The sequence below is a fragment of the Ipomoea nil genome, unplaced genomic scaffold (genome assembly GCF_001879475.1).
Source record: "Ipomoea nil cultivar Tokyo-kokei standard unplaced genomic scaffold, Asagao_1.1 scaffold1509, whole genome shotgun sequence".
NCBI classification, from domain to species: Eukaryota; Viridiplantae; Streptophyta; class Magnoliopsida; order Solanales; family Convolvulaceae; genus Ipomoea; species Ipomoea nil.
Window position 1 is genome coordinate 903,841 of NW_017617937.1, and position 14,648 is coordinate 918,488.

Here is a 14,648-nt window from a genome sequence, read left to right on the forward strand (position 1 = left end):
TATATTCATAATTATGTTCACAACTCTATGTTCATAATTATAGAACTATATATTCATAATTTTTGAACTATATATTTATAATTATGAATAGTTTTGAAACTGTGTCCACCTTGCAAGGTGAACACAATTCCACAACATAATTTGCCATAAAAAACTACCATTGTCAATTCTCTCTCCACTTACTAAATTAACAAATTCTCTAGCTCCACTTGCTATGAGTTAGTCAATTCTCTTTCCCTTTGCTATTCATGTAGGCTGAAAAAAAAAAGGAGGACAATTTCTCTTTCTTGCCAAATTATTTAGCAAGACACTCAATTTCTGGAATGAAGTTAGTCTAACACATAAAAATATATATTAACTATTAAAAAAAATAATTTGATTGGTCAATAAATAATTCATAAAGCATATAATAATGCCATGTTTATACACTACATGAGAATTGTTACTTTTGAAAAAAAAATGCATGAAAAAGCAATGAATAAATGTATAATCTATGTATAAAGTGATCACATTAATAGAATGGATTATAAGTAAAGACGAATATGGCAAAAAGAGTTCCAAATACTTGAGTGGGGCCGAAGGCATTATAGTCCAATAACATAAATTTTTAATTCTTTATTTGAGGTATCTAGAAAGATATTCATTTTTCAGCATTAGAAAAATGACAGAGTCATAAATCAAAGTGAACCAACCGGATCTTTTTCCTATTTTACCCTTTGTGTCTGTCGTCTTCGTCTCTTCTCCTTCCATCAAAATTCCATACTCGTACTTACCAGCTTCAAATTCATCACATTCAAAATCTCCAAACTTTGACTACACGTAACCTCCAAATTCTCTTAACATTTTCTGGAAAATGGGCAATCGATCCAGCAAAACAAGAGACCAGAGCTCAAATCACCGGCAACCACCACCGGATTCTGCACCGTCGCCGCCGGCGACCACCTCCAGCTCAGATGACTCACCCGATTTGACTTCCTACGAGTCGGCATGCGAAGAGGATCCAGACCTACGCGCCTTCGATTCAGCTCTCCAAGCTCGAACCACTAAAGCCATCAACTCTGTCGCCGTCACACTCGACTACCGCGCCCTCTCCCTCGATTCTCTCCGCGAGGTCACCTTGTGCTTCCTCGAGATGAACCAGGAGGTGGTAAACCTAATTCTCGAAAGCAAAAAGGATATTTGGAAAGACCCGGACCTCTTCGATCTCGTCAAGGAGTACCTGGAGAACAGCCGACACACCATGAATTTCTGCACCGCCCTCGAGGATGCCTTGCAGAGGGCCCATCACAGCCAGTCTATACTCAGATTCGCATTACAGAAATTCGAGGAGGAATCCGCTAAGATTACTGAACCGGGGCACGATTCAGTTCAGCTCTACTCCAAGACGCTAGCGGAGTTGAAGAAATTCAAGGATGCCGGGGACCCATTCACCGAGAAGTTCTTCTCCTTGTTCCATTCCGTCTACAAACAGCAAGAATTGATGTTGAATAAGATGAAGGAGAAGAAGAGTAGACTCGATAAGAAGCTGCGGAAGGTGAAGTCATGGAGGAGAATATCCAATGTAATCTTCGCAACCGTGTTTGTCTCTGTACTGATTTGCTCAGTGGTGGCGGCTGTCGTCACGGCGCCGCCAGTGGTGACGGCTCTGGCGGCAGCGGCCTCGGTGCCCCTGGGGACTGTGGGGAAATGGATAAACAATATGTGGAAGAAGTATGAGAATGATCTTAAGAGGGAAAGGGAGATCCTGACTACAATTGGAGCTGGGAATTATATTGTGATTCAAGATTTGGAGAGCATCCAGCGTTTGGTGGATAGATTGCAGGAACAGATCCAGGGATTGTTGTACAATGCTGATTTTGCTATGCAGCAAAATGATGCAGTGAGTAGTGCAATGGAGGACATCAAGAAGAATGTCATTTCTTTCATGGAAACCATTCAGGTTTTGACTGACCAAGCTGATAAGTGTAGTCGAGATATCAGGATGGCACATGCAGTAATCTTGAAAAAGATTAATGAACCCAGCCCTAGCAGCTCGGGCAATGGCATGTTCTCTATTTAGGATTGCACTCCAATCCCGAGAGCTCCTGAGCCTAACGGTCTACAGTTTCTCAAAGTGCTTATATACTGGTGTCCACAACAAGGCTAATTCCTTACCCTTGGTAGGAATCACGGTATGCTCGCTCTTTGATTGACCGCCTATATGTATGTATGTTGTAACAGATTACTTGCACTCATTGCACCTATTGGTTTTGTATCTACCCCTGCCAAGAAATGACATGTTTATGATCTTCATCATTGGCAATCTGATTATTATAGGATTTATAGCCATTACTATGCTAAATGAATAGAAATCCATCTTTCAGCAGAAGATTGCCACTTCACTGAATTTTGTAGTGGTTCTAAGTATTGCATCATACTGAATCAACAAATTAGGAGGCTTTAAATGTCATGTCATGAGGACCATTTAATGTAGTTTATCAAAGATGCATAGACTGTCGCTGAATATACAGAAGTTGTATTCTGCTGCTCGCTGAAACTAGTTTCACAGGCTACTTAGGCTTGAAGATTTCTTGTTTTAGGCTCCTTCAATAATGCATTCATTTTATGGTTTCAGCAAGTTTGAATGGCTTGATCATAGATTTTGTTTTCCTATGTTGTATATATTCTTTCTATTTTGGTACTGCTTAGTTGAAAGATAAAGAATCGTTAATTGTGGAACTCTTTCGATTGAATTTAGATTCTAGAGCTGATTAGTTACTGAGAAAAAACTGCTAAAACAAGTCTCTTGTTTTCACATTGTCTGATGTTTATCACTCGGGGCAAAGTCGACAAGGGGAAACAGACTTGAAGCAGAAAATGTTGTCTTATGATAAATATCAGACTCAAGTTACACAACAATAGATCTGTGATCATTAGATTGTGACTAGAGGATGAGAAGTTACTATTTCTTGTCAATGCATTTGTGTGTTGTGTCTTCATTGTTTGCTCATTTAGCTGTAGTCTGCGGAGTCTTCTCTGCTTCCACCGCTGTTCTTTCTGCAGTATCTGTAGTATATGTATTGTAGTATGATCTATCAGTTCTTTTAAGGCAGAACAGCTTAAGAGAAGAATGAAAGAGAGCATGAAAAACAGAAATCTTTTCAATTTTTCTTCATCTTGTCTTGCTTATTTCAACTGGTTTAATTAATATATAAATGAAGGAATCGACTTGTCTGTGCTATGTTTGGAGCCACAATACAGAAGAGATGAATTTGAGAAGTCAAGGATACGAATAAGTCCAGCCCGACACAGACAGCAGCATCCAACAACCAAGGCAGGTTTGGTTTGATCTTGTCCCATGCTGTTGTTCTCACAAGAATGCTGCAAAAGAGAAAGTGGGGAATACTGCAGTAAGAGCTCTTGCTCAACGGGTTAGCATTGGTAGGGTGAGAGGGAGCTTACCTTCCCACGTAAGTGGCATTGGCCAAAAGTGCAAAAATAAACATGAGTGGATTCAATCCCTACAAGGTCAGAAACACTTTCTCAAACTTTTTCTATGCTGTCAAACTAGGTCTCAAGTATTCTGAATTAGACTTAAGAGTTAAGATGTAAGAGAGAAGTTCAAGAATTACCTCCACACTCCCTCTTTTGATCTGATGGAAGAAGAAAAGAGTGAAAATGAGAAGCCAACTAAGAGAAAAATGGGATTCAAAAACAAGGGGCAAACACTGGGAAGTTGTTCATTAGTACTTCATTACACTCACATTTAACCAGATCTGAGGTATTCGGCCACCCATATATATGGCAGCCATCATCCACCCTAACCATTGCCCAAAACTGCTGTGTTCTGTTCCACTTCCCTGCAAAACTCCATGACAAAATCTCAGATTCCATCTTGATTTTTGCTATGAGCAGGTAGATAGCTATAAGCTATCAGTCCAATTGATTCAAACCTGTAGCAGTTTCCTTCCACCAAGTGCAGCATACACAGGCATCAAAGCCTTTGTTTGATGAGGTATGCTGAGTGAAGTAGTCAAGAATGCACCATAACCTGCCTGCAATTCGAATTTTCCACATAACAGTTATTGATTGTCAAAATAATTGATCATAATGTTGTAATAATCGGGGGCAACCCAGCCAACTTGGTCTGACTGTTGACTTGGTAACCACAAGGTTACAAGTTCAACTCCCGACGGAAGAGGCTTATTGGTCTTCTTGGGTTGACCGGGACGAGAGAGGCTTATTGGTCTTCTTGGTTTGAGCCGGTCAAGGCTAGATTTACCCAATACACATTCTCGGATAGTAGTGGCTACGAGTTTCCCTTGTAGCTCAAAAAAAAAAAAAATGTTGTAATAATCCAAAGGTTCTAAGAATGATAATCTGAGTTGATTCTTGTGGTTTTATATATATACTTGCATAATGATTAGAAAACTGGGTTGTTTTTAAGGATACAAGTTCTCCAGGTCTGAGCAGCTGCAAAGCAAAGATAAGCTCATCTCTACAGATAAAAAGTAAATGCCAAACTTCACACAGACAAGCAAGTTGCCATGTCAATGGATTGTCATCTTCCACTTCTGACAAAGACTCGCATATTATATTAACCAATCATTCAAAAGAAGATATAGTGCTTAGTGCTTACAGATCGTGGGATAGGCTTTGGCTGGCTAATGGAATTCATTGATGGTGCCTCCACTGTTTCATCATCAGAAGAGCAGTCATTGTCCATTCCCAAAGCTGAAGGGCCACTCTTGACCAAATTAGACCTAAATGGTGGAGTTGCACTACCCGCCATAGATCTCGCTGACCTGCACATTCAACCATTTTAGATTCAAAATGGCCTCGTTCTCCACTTGAGGCCTCGAGTGAGAGTGTTGAGAATCTCACATTCAAAAATTAGAGAGAAATTCGGTATAAACTAACTCACGTGTAATAGTATTCAGCCTGGTGCTGCCGTGCTGGTCTGGATGCCCCATCAGGTATTGGAATGCCTGAGCCACCAGATTTGTTCCGCCGTAGAGGCTTCTTTGCTTCCTCCACCTATTCATCATCATTCAACAACTATGTATAACTAAACATTCTTTTTCAGGTACAATTATATTCGTGGTACAAACTTATATATCTGACTATCTTTAATCCTGAAGTTATGTCCAAAATGACAATTTTAGTCTCTCAAGGACCAAACAACCACTTTATTAACTGACATATTGATGAAAGAAATTGTTCCTAAGAGACTAAAATTGCTATAACTTAGAGTTTAAAGATACACATGAAATCAAGGACTCAGTCTGTACCACAAGTATGATTGAAAAATACAAAAATGCAATTTTTCCAAACATATAATTAGTTATACCAGCTGATTAGAATCACCAGCATCCTCCTTGTCTTTCCACCATCTATACAAGAAATCATAGTACATACTTTGCAACACTAGTACCACTGTAGTTGCTGTGTAGAGCTGCCCAACAATTCATATCAAAACAAAGTAATAATGGTAGAATATGTTATCTCTCAGACTCTCACATATTACAATGGCGGCTTATGTAGAAAGAAAAACACAACACTGAGCAGAAAGAATTACCAGAGCAGTGTAGAGCTGGGTTGGCAACTGCGAGCAACCAAAAAAGGAGAGAAAATTACACATCTTTAGCAGCTAGCAAACTGGTAAAGATTACATGGAAAATAATTAACCAGAAAACTTACAGTTGCAGGCTCAAGAAGGCAGCCAACTAGATTGAATATGTCTCTGTATCAAAAAATCAAGAGACATAAAATCAAACAGGTGGTGATATATACACAATCTTAGCAAAAAGACGAGAAATTCGAAGTGAAAAACGAACCCGGCAATCCAAGTGAGGAGAAAGAGAAGGGAGACGCCATGGCTGGACTTAGTGCGGAAGTTAGTGACGATTTGAGGGATTTCAGCGACGCCCCAGCAGATGAGGCTGAAGAGGCCGAGAACGAAGGAGAAGTCGTCGCTGATGTTGCAGAGACAGTCCTTGAAATACTTCTCCACCCAAACCACGCATGGCTTCTTCTCCGCCACGCAATAGGGACCTGAATTCTGAGCTAACGACATGGACGCCTCCATGGATCTCCCAGAAATGAAGATTAGGCGGAGCAGGCGGTGCAATGTTGAAGACTTGAGTCGGCGCGGCGCGGCGCTATCGGAACGGAAATGAAGGATTCCTCAACTAACACAGTTTACTTGCTTGCTTACTTCCAGTAATGCTCTAAGCTTTCTTCTTTAAATAAGTTTCTCATAGACTCATATAACTTCATATTAATTTGGAGTACAAAAATTACTTAGTTATTTTATTCACGCCACTCAAATCAAAATTTTAAAAATATATTTGTCTTAAATTTATCGTTGATCGGGACTCATGTCATTTTTTTAATCAAAACAGGAAGGTGAGACTCAAACTTAGGCACTCTCCCTCGCTTTACGGGCGCTCGTCACCCGTACTATATAAGTAAGGACAAACTCTTCACTACAAGGAGGGCATGTTTTTAAATCTACCAAGCTGTGTTGCTATTGAGTACCCAAGGTAGCAATAGCGTCCGCCACTCTATTTTTTTCACGGTAAATTACACAGATCGATATCCTCCAATTCCTGTCCAGTCAATTGACAACAGCCTCAATTAAACCTCAAATTGGACCTCTTAATATGTCATTTTAATTTGTAACGAGTACAATTATATGTACAATTTGAGTCATACTAGGTCCCGTTAGCATTAATATATACATGCAATCAAACATATTATGTTTGATTGTAGCTGATAATCGCGTACAAAAAAACACTCTTTGTTGAAGTAGGACAAAATATGGTTTAGTTGGCCACAAAACAGAAAGAGTTTGCAGGTTGTCTCCATAACTCCATTCACGTTTTATAATCCAAAATCTGTTGGTGGTTGTACTGTGAGAGTACATGAATGGCTCATAAATCGAACCAAATTCATCATTGACTCATTGTCAGTCACGACTCACGAGTCAATTTGCAAGAATGTATTTGTTGAGAAAAAATCAGACCAAGAAATAGAACAAAAACAAGAACAAAAGAAAAATGCAAGATTTAAGTAGTTCGAGAGTGTGCTTACGTCTACCAAAACAAAATAATTCCTTTTACCCATGTAGGGCACTACCTCGCACTCCCCAGTGAACCCAATTTGAGTGCGAATCCCGGTGCAGAGCGACAACAACATTCTTTTTATCCATACGGGTGACACGGCTAGTACTGCCACCGCACACCCAACCACTCAATGTACCCAATTTGAGTGCCTACCATGTTCTTTTTATTCGAGTTAATTCCATCAAAGGATCTTGTCGCAATTTTAAATTTAATCTTAGACTATTGTTTTTGTTATTTTACATCGTAGACTATTATTTTTTAGACACTTTTAGTCGTTCTCATTATTTTTCTATTTTAATAAGGACATTTTTGTCTCTTCATATTTTTCTTTTGTTATTTTTTCAATTTCAACCAGTTTAATTGGTTTAGAACTTTAGGTAACCTCTGATTTTTAGTAACCATATTTTTCAACCAATTTTTAGTAAAGTCCTAAACCAATTAAACCAGTTGAAACCAGAAAAATAACAAAAGAAAAATATGAAGAGACAAAAATGTCCTTATTAAAAATAGAAAAAATCATGAGAAGGACTAAAAGTGTCCAAAAAACGATAGTCTGAGACTAAATTTAAAATTACCACAAAAAACAAGGGACCTCCAGTAGAATTAACTCTTTTTATTCGTAGGGCTAGCACCCTCGCACTCCCAACCACCCAACAAATCCAATTTGAGTGAAATCTAGAGCAAAATCATAACACTAATAATATTTTTCAGTAACATATAAGATACCTAATTCAAGTGTAAACTTCTGTAGCAAAATTATACTAATATATAGGGAAAATGTGATTTTTGAACATTAAAGCTTAGAAATTGGTAAATGAGGTGGTCACTAAGGTTTCGGTGCGATTCTGACTATCGACTACAATGTTCCAGCACCGTCAACGATCGCTAGTTGCCTTCTTCAAATCAGCAGAGAAAAGCGACTTGCTGGTCGCCTTCTCCACTGGAAGGCGACCAAATGGTTGCCTTCTCCGACGGAGTCACCTTCTTTATATATAGGAGAATTGAAGGCAACCATTTGGTCGCTTTTTTCGCTAAAGAAGGCAACCAAGTCACCTTCTTTATGTCGCAGGTAGTCAGAATCCATCTATTTGACCATTTTTCTTAATATCTATCATTTTTCAATAACATATAATAGAAAAATGCTTTCTTCCTCTTGATTTTTTCCTTCAAACTTTCTCTTCATGAGGTGACTTTCATTCATTGAGTATTAATGAATTAACCGACTCCATCACTAATTAAAAAATAAATGTAGCTACCAATCATTGCCACTTTAGGAGAAAAAATACATGAAAAATTTGTAGCATTGCTTCATATGGTACATACATGGTGACGAGGATGGAGGCTTTTAATTTGAGCCTATCGCGGTGGAAATAAACGTAGGAGTATCCTTCGTACACGTACCACGAAAGTGACAAAGGATATTCATTACAGACGCGGCGACCATGCCGCTGAATGAAAAAGCCTGAAACTGTAGCAGAAAGCAACCCAACCCCACAACACGTATCAAAGCTATCTACTACCATCTCATCTCTATCCAAATTCTTCCACTCTTGTTCCTTTTCTCATTATATTGTTGCTATCATGATTGTATTTGATTATTGAACATATTTCAAAGTAAATAAATTTGCTTTGAAGTGACTAATATTTTTAGCTATAATAATTCAAAGTAAATAATTTTGCTTTGAAGTGACTAATATTTTTAGCTATAATATTTCATATTTTAGCAGTGTCAGAGTTATCATAAACAAGATTCTATCTAATAGTCCAAACACTAAAACTCATCCGTGTTCAATTTTATCAGTCCAACCGATAACCCAATCCAAGTATATCAAACGCCACATTCTCCCCTCCTTATAGGGGTAAATTAGTGAATTACTAATCCAAAACAACATTCAAATTATGTATCTATAATTAATTAATCGTTATGCGTTGGACCCGTGTCCAGCATGCTTGGTGGACACGGGTAACAGTGCCGTTAGGCACTGTTATCTTTTTTTTTTTTTTTTTTTTTTTTTTTTTTTTTTTTTTTTTTTTTTAATTTCAGACCGCTTCATAGGAGTATATGTTCATAATTTTATTACTATATTATTAATAACTGTACATTCATAACTCCATAACTGTACGTTCATAACTCTATAACTGTACATTCATAACTCAATAACTGTACATTCATAACTCCATAACTGTACATTCATAACTCCATAACTGTACATTCATAACTCTATAATTGTACATTCATAATTTTCGAAGCTCTATGTTCACAATTTTAGAGCTCTATGTTCATAATTTTATCACTATATGTTCATAATTGTAAGTTTATAATGTTAGAGCTCTTTGTTCATAATTCGATCAATAACTGTACATTCATAATTCCATAACTGTAGATTCATAATCTCATAACTGTAGATTCATAACTCTATAACTGTAGATTCATAACTCCATAACTGTACATTCATAATCTTCGAAGCTCTATATTCACAATTTTAAAGCTCCATGGTCATAATTTTATCACTATATATGTTCATAATTGTAAGTTCATAATGTTTGAGTTCTGTGTTCATAATTTCATAATTGCACAACTGTACATTCATAATCCAAAAAAAAAAATAACGCCGTCAACGGCAAAACGCGCGCGATTTTTTTTTTTTTTTTTTTTTTTTAACTAAATGACACGTTTTTTTTGAAAAACGATGTCGTTTTGGGCCCGTGTCCACAATGAATTGTGGACACGGGTCCAGGGCATAATTTGCCATAATTAATGCATTAATTATAATATATATACAATTTATTAACGGCAAGTAGACAAGTAGATAACATGATAATTGTAATTACTTCATAATTTATTAATTAAAAGTAAATACAATTAACATATTATGTGTCAAGCACTTTGTGTTCAAAGGACATTCATGTTGGACTCATATATGAGAGATTGTGAGTACGAACCTCAGTAAAGACGTTATTTGCTCATAGGTACATAATTTATTAACTGTAAATATATATAATAAATATATAATTTCTTAACTAAAAGTACATAATATGTTTCACAATATAACAATGTTAACTACAGGTGAATTCTAATCCACAATAACAATGTTAACTGCAGGTGAACTTTTAACCCACAATATAAAAATTGATATATTTACATTACACTAAGAATGAACTTTAAAAAAAATGAACTTGTAAAACACATTAAAAATGAATCTTCAGTATACTGAAAATGAACTTATATGTCAGTAGTCCACCTTATAATTTATATTTCGTAAGTCCGTAACACTCTCAATTCTTCTCTCGCCTCCACATAAGCATTTCCACCTCAAAAACCTACCTAAAAACTACTATTGTGGTTGCCCTTAATCGGCCAATGAATTTTGCAGGGGAGGGCGGGCCACGCGCTCAACAATGCTTGCCAGCCCAGATTTGTATGTAGGGTATAGCAGCCTCACTCCCAGTTCTTCTTTCATGCGGCCATTGGAAACTCTCTTCTCACCTCCATTATAAGCTCCTTTGGGACCAAGTGAAGATGCATCTTCAGTAAGATTACATTGTTTGATGCTGTCTGGCCATTTCTTCTCAACCAAGCTCTCTGCAAATTGAAATACTTCCTTTCTAGGAGCAGGGTCATCATCTACTATGTTGTATATCCTACTGAAATGGCAAATCAAGAAAATATATCGTTTAAACATGGTAAGTGATCATTTTAGGATCACAATTGCCAAATATGTTGCAACCACGCAAAAGCAATCAAGCACGTAAGAGAAAACGAGTTTTTCGTGTAATAGCACGTAAGACAAAACGCTTCTTCATGTAATAGAACGTAAGAGAAAATGCTTCTTAATGTAAATAGCACATAAGAGAAAACGCTTCTTCATGTAGTAGCAACTTTTACGACACTCGAAATATAATAACCCATTGATGCATTCTCCCATGAATTCACAAGGAAATATAATAACCTGCAGCTACTAAAAGCAATGACGGGGGTGGGAGAATCATAAATCATAGTTGAAAAGGGGATGCGCCACTTCTTTCACTCATTCAAAACCATGCAATATATATATATATATATATATATATATATATATATATATGTATGTATATAGGATTATTTTCAAATACAAACCCCCCATAAAATACAAACTGTGTGCATGTAAGTATGTTAATGTGTGCACGAGCTTTGATGGATGGTTGTGATTTTTTCTCCTTTGCACTATATGCATGAAAGTATGTTAATGTGTGCACAAACTAATCCACAAACTAATGTGTGCACAAACTAATGTGTCACTCTCAAACTAATGTATGCACAAACTAAACCACAAACTAAAGTATGTTAATGTGTGCACAAACTAATCCACAAACTAATGTGTGCACTATGTGCACTATGTGCAGTGCGACCTGTGTGCATATAAGTATGTTAATGTGTGCACGAGCTCAAGTTTGTATTTTAAGGAGGTTTGTATTTGAATGCAACCCTATATATATATATATATATATATATATATATATATATATATATATATATATATATATATATATATATATAGTTGTTATAAATTGGGAAAACTAGGAAGAGTAATATTGCCAAGTTTACCCGGGAGATGGCTTTTGAATACTGGCATTGAGCGCTTGGCAGATGTCAGCAACGTGAATTCGAGAAGTGAAACGCTTAGATGATCTCACGAGCTGACTCTTTGAAAGAGCCCCCTGCTTAAGAATGGTATCAACAGCACTGCATGGAACATTGTAAGAAAAAACGACATACTTCATCAGATATCATTTTATAAGTTCTCTCGAGACAAAACAAAAAGGGTGGTAATGTATCCAATAGATCAAACGTTTGAATGCAACCTTCTGCCAGGGCCATAGATACCACCAAGTCGAAATACTTGTGAAGCGATCTCAAGGTCAAGACCTAACTGCAACCATCCTTCTTCAGCGGCCAATCTAGCTCGGGCCGATTCAGTTGTAGCCCTTGCTGGAAATCTGGCACATGATGATGCACAACTCGATGAGGTAACTATGAGGATTTCAGCTTTGGACATATATACTGATGAAAAGACAGTTCCGGTTTACACTTACTCTTCATCTACCCATGCACCGCTACAATCTCCATATACACCTACAAGTCAAGAAAGATAGGAGCTTTCCCTTGACATATTTTTGGGCAAACAGAAAATTGAGAGGAAATTTACGAGAAAGTCATACTAGTTGATGACAAGTAGCCCAGCCACTGGAGGTCGCCACCTTTCAATCTATTATTAAGTAGTTTTCTGTGTTGAAGCATCTGTAGCAAACATGATTATTAGCAGAATATTAAGAAAACAAAAATTAATGCTGTGAGACTCAAACTAAACATCTGTACGAGAACTCAAAGAAGAGATGTTTGTATTATTTACGGGATCACCAGTGCCGGGAACAGGTGGAATGGAGATAAGAAGATGTGAGTGACATTTCATGACATCTAGGACCTCTGGTCTGAAAGTGGAGCACAACACAGGAATGATCAGGAAAAAGATAACAGGGAAAAAAACGTAAAGAGATTGAAAGGAAAAGATAACTTGGCGAAAAGAATGGAAAGAGGAGTGGGAGTCATGATGTTGACATCATTGTACCAATGACTCTTACAGATGAACTCATAAACTTGGGTGAACTTAAAGATCACATATGTGCTGATTACAATAATTTTTCCAGAACAAAAATGTATACAAGATAATCCGTCCAAATTCACCTTCTTTACTCATTAAAGATAGATAGGATCGGGGCAACTCCAGCCAAGTTAGTCTGGTTGTTGGCTTGGTAACCACAAGATTCCAAGTTCGACTCCTAGTGAGAGCGGCCTATTGGCCTTCTTGCTTTCAGCCAGTTAGCTATGGACAACCGAGGTTGGTTTACTCATATGGGTATAAAGCCGGGTTTACCCCGTGCACACCTCGGTAGTGGCTGCGGTTTTTCCTCCTTCCCCCCCCCCCCAAAAAAAAAAAAAAAAAAAGAAGATAGATAGGATCTGCTATTATTACACCTAATTGACTGAAGACTTGCAAGTGTTTTGGTCTAAAAGTAGCTAAATCACAAGAAATTCAGATTAGATGATATGAATTATATTGATGCTCAAGCTAATTTTCTTTAGCTCCAGAGTCCAGACTGATTTTAGTTAAAAGATTTACCAAAGCACTCTCTCTCTACTTTACCCATGATTTCAATCCATTCATATGCAGAAAAAGCTAAAGCTACAAAAAGTAATTGCAATTGTGAAATCAAAACTAAAATTAGGATAACAATGATTAATGAACCTCACAATGGATCTTTGGCATCAAACACAAATGCATCGTATCCCATTTCGTCCAGTTTCTTCTTCTTGGCAGCGCTAGTACACGTTCCAGATACAGTCCTGAGGTAATTACAGACACAGAAAAATTAAAATCAACAAGTAAGCTCTGTCAACGCTTGAAAATGGTGACCGGTGAAAACGGCGCTTACCATCCTTTACTCTTCAAATCCGCAGCGAAGAACTCTCCGACGAAACCCATTCCCAAAATGAACATTCGGCCTTGGAACTGGGTTTCCATAGTGGCGCAGGTGGGGTTCAGAGTGCATCTCACGTAGGGGAAACATGGCGCCGTGTTGTAAGAGAAGAAATTTGGATTTTGACTTCGCCGGAGATGAACCGCCGGCGATGGGCGCGGCAACGGGCAAGTTCCCATCGCCGACATATTCTTCAATCTTCAGTGATGGATTAAACCGTGAGATCTTTGTCAACTTTTTTGAGATCCGGAAAAGCCCATTTTGGTAGCCCAAAGTTGTCGGCCCATATTAAACAGTGAGATCTTTGGGATACTATAATGTATCTAAAATAATACTGTCTTACGTATTATTTTTATTATATTATCAAATGAAACTGCTCTTGAATTGAAATGAAACTGTAGTTGTATTGAAATGAAACTGCAGTGTATACAAAATGAAACTGAATAACAATTTTAGATATTTGAGTATATATTATCCAACAAAATTGTAATTATATCAAAATGATATTATAATTATGTTGAAAATTACAGTGTATATTTAATGCCTGAATCACAATGCATTGTGGACCACCATCCACAGCATAATTCGGCCATTAAACAGTGAAATCTTTGTCGGAGCATACATATTAAACAGTGGGATCTTTGCAGGCCCATATTAAACAGTGGAATCTTTGTCGGCCCATATTAAACAATGAAATCTTTGTCGGCCCATATAAACGTTGAAAACTTGAAATCATTCAAAGATTATATACCGCAAATTATCAATAGGTATGCTGTGCAACCGAATGTACCATGCGCATGGTGCATACGGTTCAAAACGACGTCGTTTTGATTAAAAATGCGTGTCCCACTTAAAAAGAAAAAATCAGGTTTGACTCTCAGTAATAGCATTATTGTAGATATATAATTATGAAATTGTGGATATATAGTTATGAAATTGTGGTTATATAGTTATGAATTTATGGATATTTAGTTCATTCATTGTGTATATTTAGTTCAATCATATATTGTGGATATTTAGTTCATT

At 37.2% G+C, this 14,648-nt stretch overlaps 3 protein-coding genes across 4 annotated transcripts; 1 reads left to right on the plus strand and 2 right to left on the minus strand.

Moving 5' to 3' along the window:
- Positions 1-679: 679 nt before the first annotated feature.
- On the plus strand, positions 680-3,284 carry LOC109188899 (UPF0496 protein 1-like). Of its 2 annotated transcripts, none has more exons than XM_019339549.1 (2): positions 680-2,083; positions 2,119-2,368. In XM_019339549.1, exon 1 carries the CDS (start codon positions 854-856, stop codon positions 2,057-2,059), a length of 1,206 nt encoding a protein of 401 aa, XP_019195094.1. In that variant the 5' UTR covers positions 680-853; the 3' UTR covers positions 2,060-2,083; positions 2,119-2,368. The 2 variants fall into 2 exon arrangements, 1 of the variants encoding a protein (XP_019195094.1); XR_002055512.1 differs by adding an exon at positions 3,201-3,284 and having other exon boundaries at positions 681-2,171.
- LOC109188900 (probable vacuolar amino acid transporter YPQ1) lies at positions 2,845-6,228 on the minus strand. The gene is made up of 12 exons (XM_019339551.1): positions 5,817-6,228; positions 5,680-5,722; positions 5,558-5,584; positions 5,330-5,434; positions 4,904-5,016; positions 4,619-4,784; positions 3,933-4,034; positions 3,744-3,839; positions 3,612-3,632; positions 3,442-3,500; positions 3,270-3,360; positions 2,845-3,071 (listed from the first exon to the last, which is right to left on the minus strand). The coding sequence occupies exons 1-12, from the start codon at positions 6,065-6,067 to the stop codon at positions 2,991-2,993; spliced, it is 1,155 nt and encodes a 384-aa protein (XP_019195096.1). The 5' UTR covers positions 6,068-6,228; the 3' UTR covers positions 2,845-2,990.
- A 3,933-nt stretch (positions 6,229-10,161) lies between these two features.
- On the minus strand, positions 10,162-13,844 carry LOC109188901 (protein YeeZ). Its single transcript, XM_019339552.1, has 8 exons — positions 13,578-13,844; positions 13,396-13,488; positions 12,497-12,575; positions 12,306-12,384; positions 12,180-12,219; positions 11,949-12,083; positions 11,692-11,829; positions 10,162-10,751 (listed from the first exon to the last, which is right to left on the minus strand). Exons 1-8 carry the CDS (start codon positions 13,808-13,810, stop codon positions 10,457-10,459), a joined length of 1,092 nt encoding a protein of 363 aa, XP_019195097.1. The 5' UTR covers positions 13,811-13,844; the 3' UTR covers positions 10,162-10,456.
- Positions 13,845-14,648: the final 804 nt, after the last annotated feature.

Excerpts from the sequence above, each read along its gene's own strand:
- LOC109188899 (XM_019339549.1), top strand. The coding sequence starts at position 854 with ATGGGCAATCGATCCAGCAAAACAAGAGACCAGAGCTCAAATCACCGG.
- LOC109188900 (XM_019339551.1), bottom strand. The coding sequence starts at position 6,067 with ATGGAGGCGTCCATGTCGTTAGCTCAGAATTCAGGTCCCTATTGCGTG. Across the intron at positions 5,723-5,816 it reads CTCCTCACTTGGATTGCCGG|AGACATATTCAATCTAGTTG; the intron begins GTTCGTTTTTCA and ends TTTTTGATACAG. Across the intron at positions 3,361-3,441 it reads AATGCCACTTACGTGGGAAG|CATTCTTGTGAGAACAACAG; the intron begins GTAAGCTCCCTC and ends TCTCTTTTGCAG.
- LOC109188901 (XM_019339552.1), bottom strand. The coding sequence starts at position 13,810 with ATGTCGGCGATGGGAACTTGCCCGTTGCCGCGCCCATCGCCGGCGGTT. Across the intron at positions 13,489-13,577 it reads GATTTGAAGAGTAAAGGATG|GACTGTATCTGGAACGTGTA; the intron begins GTAAGCGCCGTT and ends TAATTACCTCAG. Across the intron at positions 12,220-12,305 it reads GGGCTACTTGTCATCAACTA|GTGTATATGGAGATTGTAGC; the intron begins GTATGACTTTCT and ends CTTGACTTGTAG.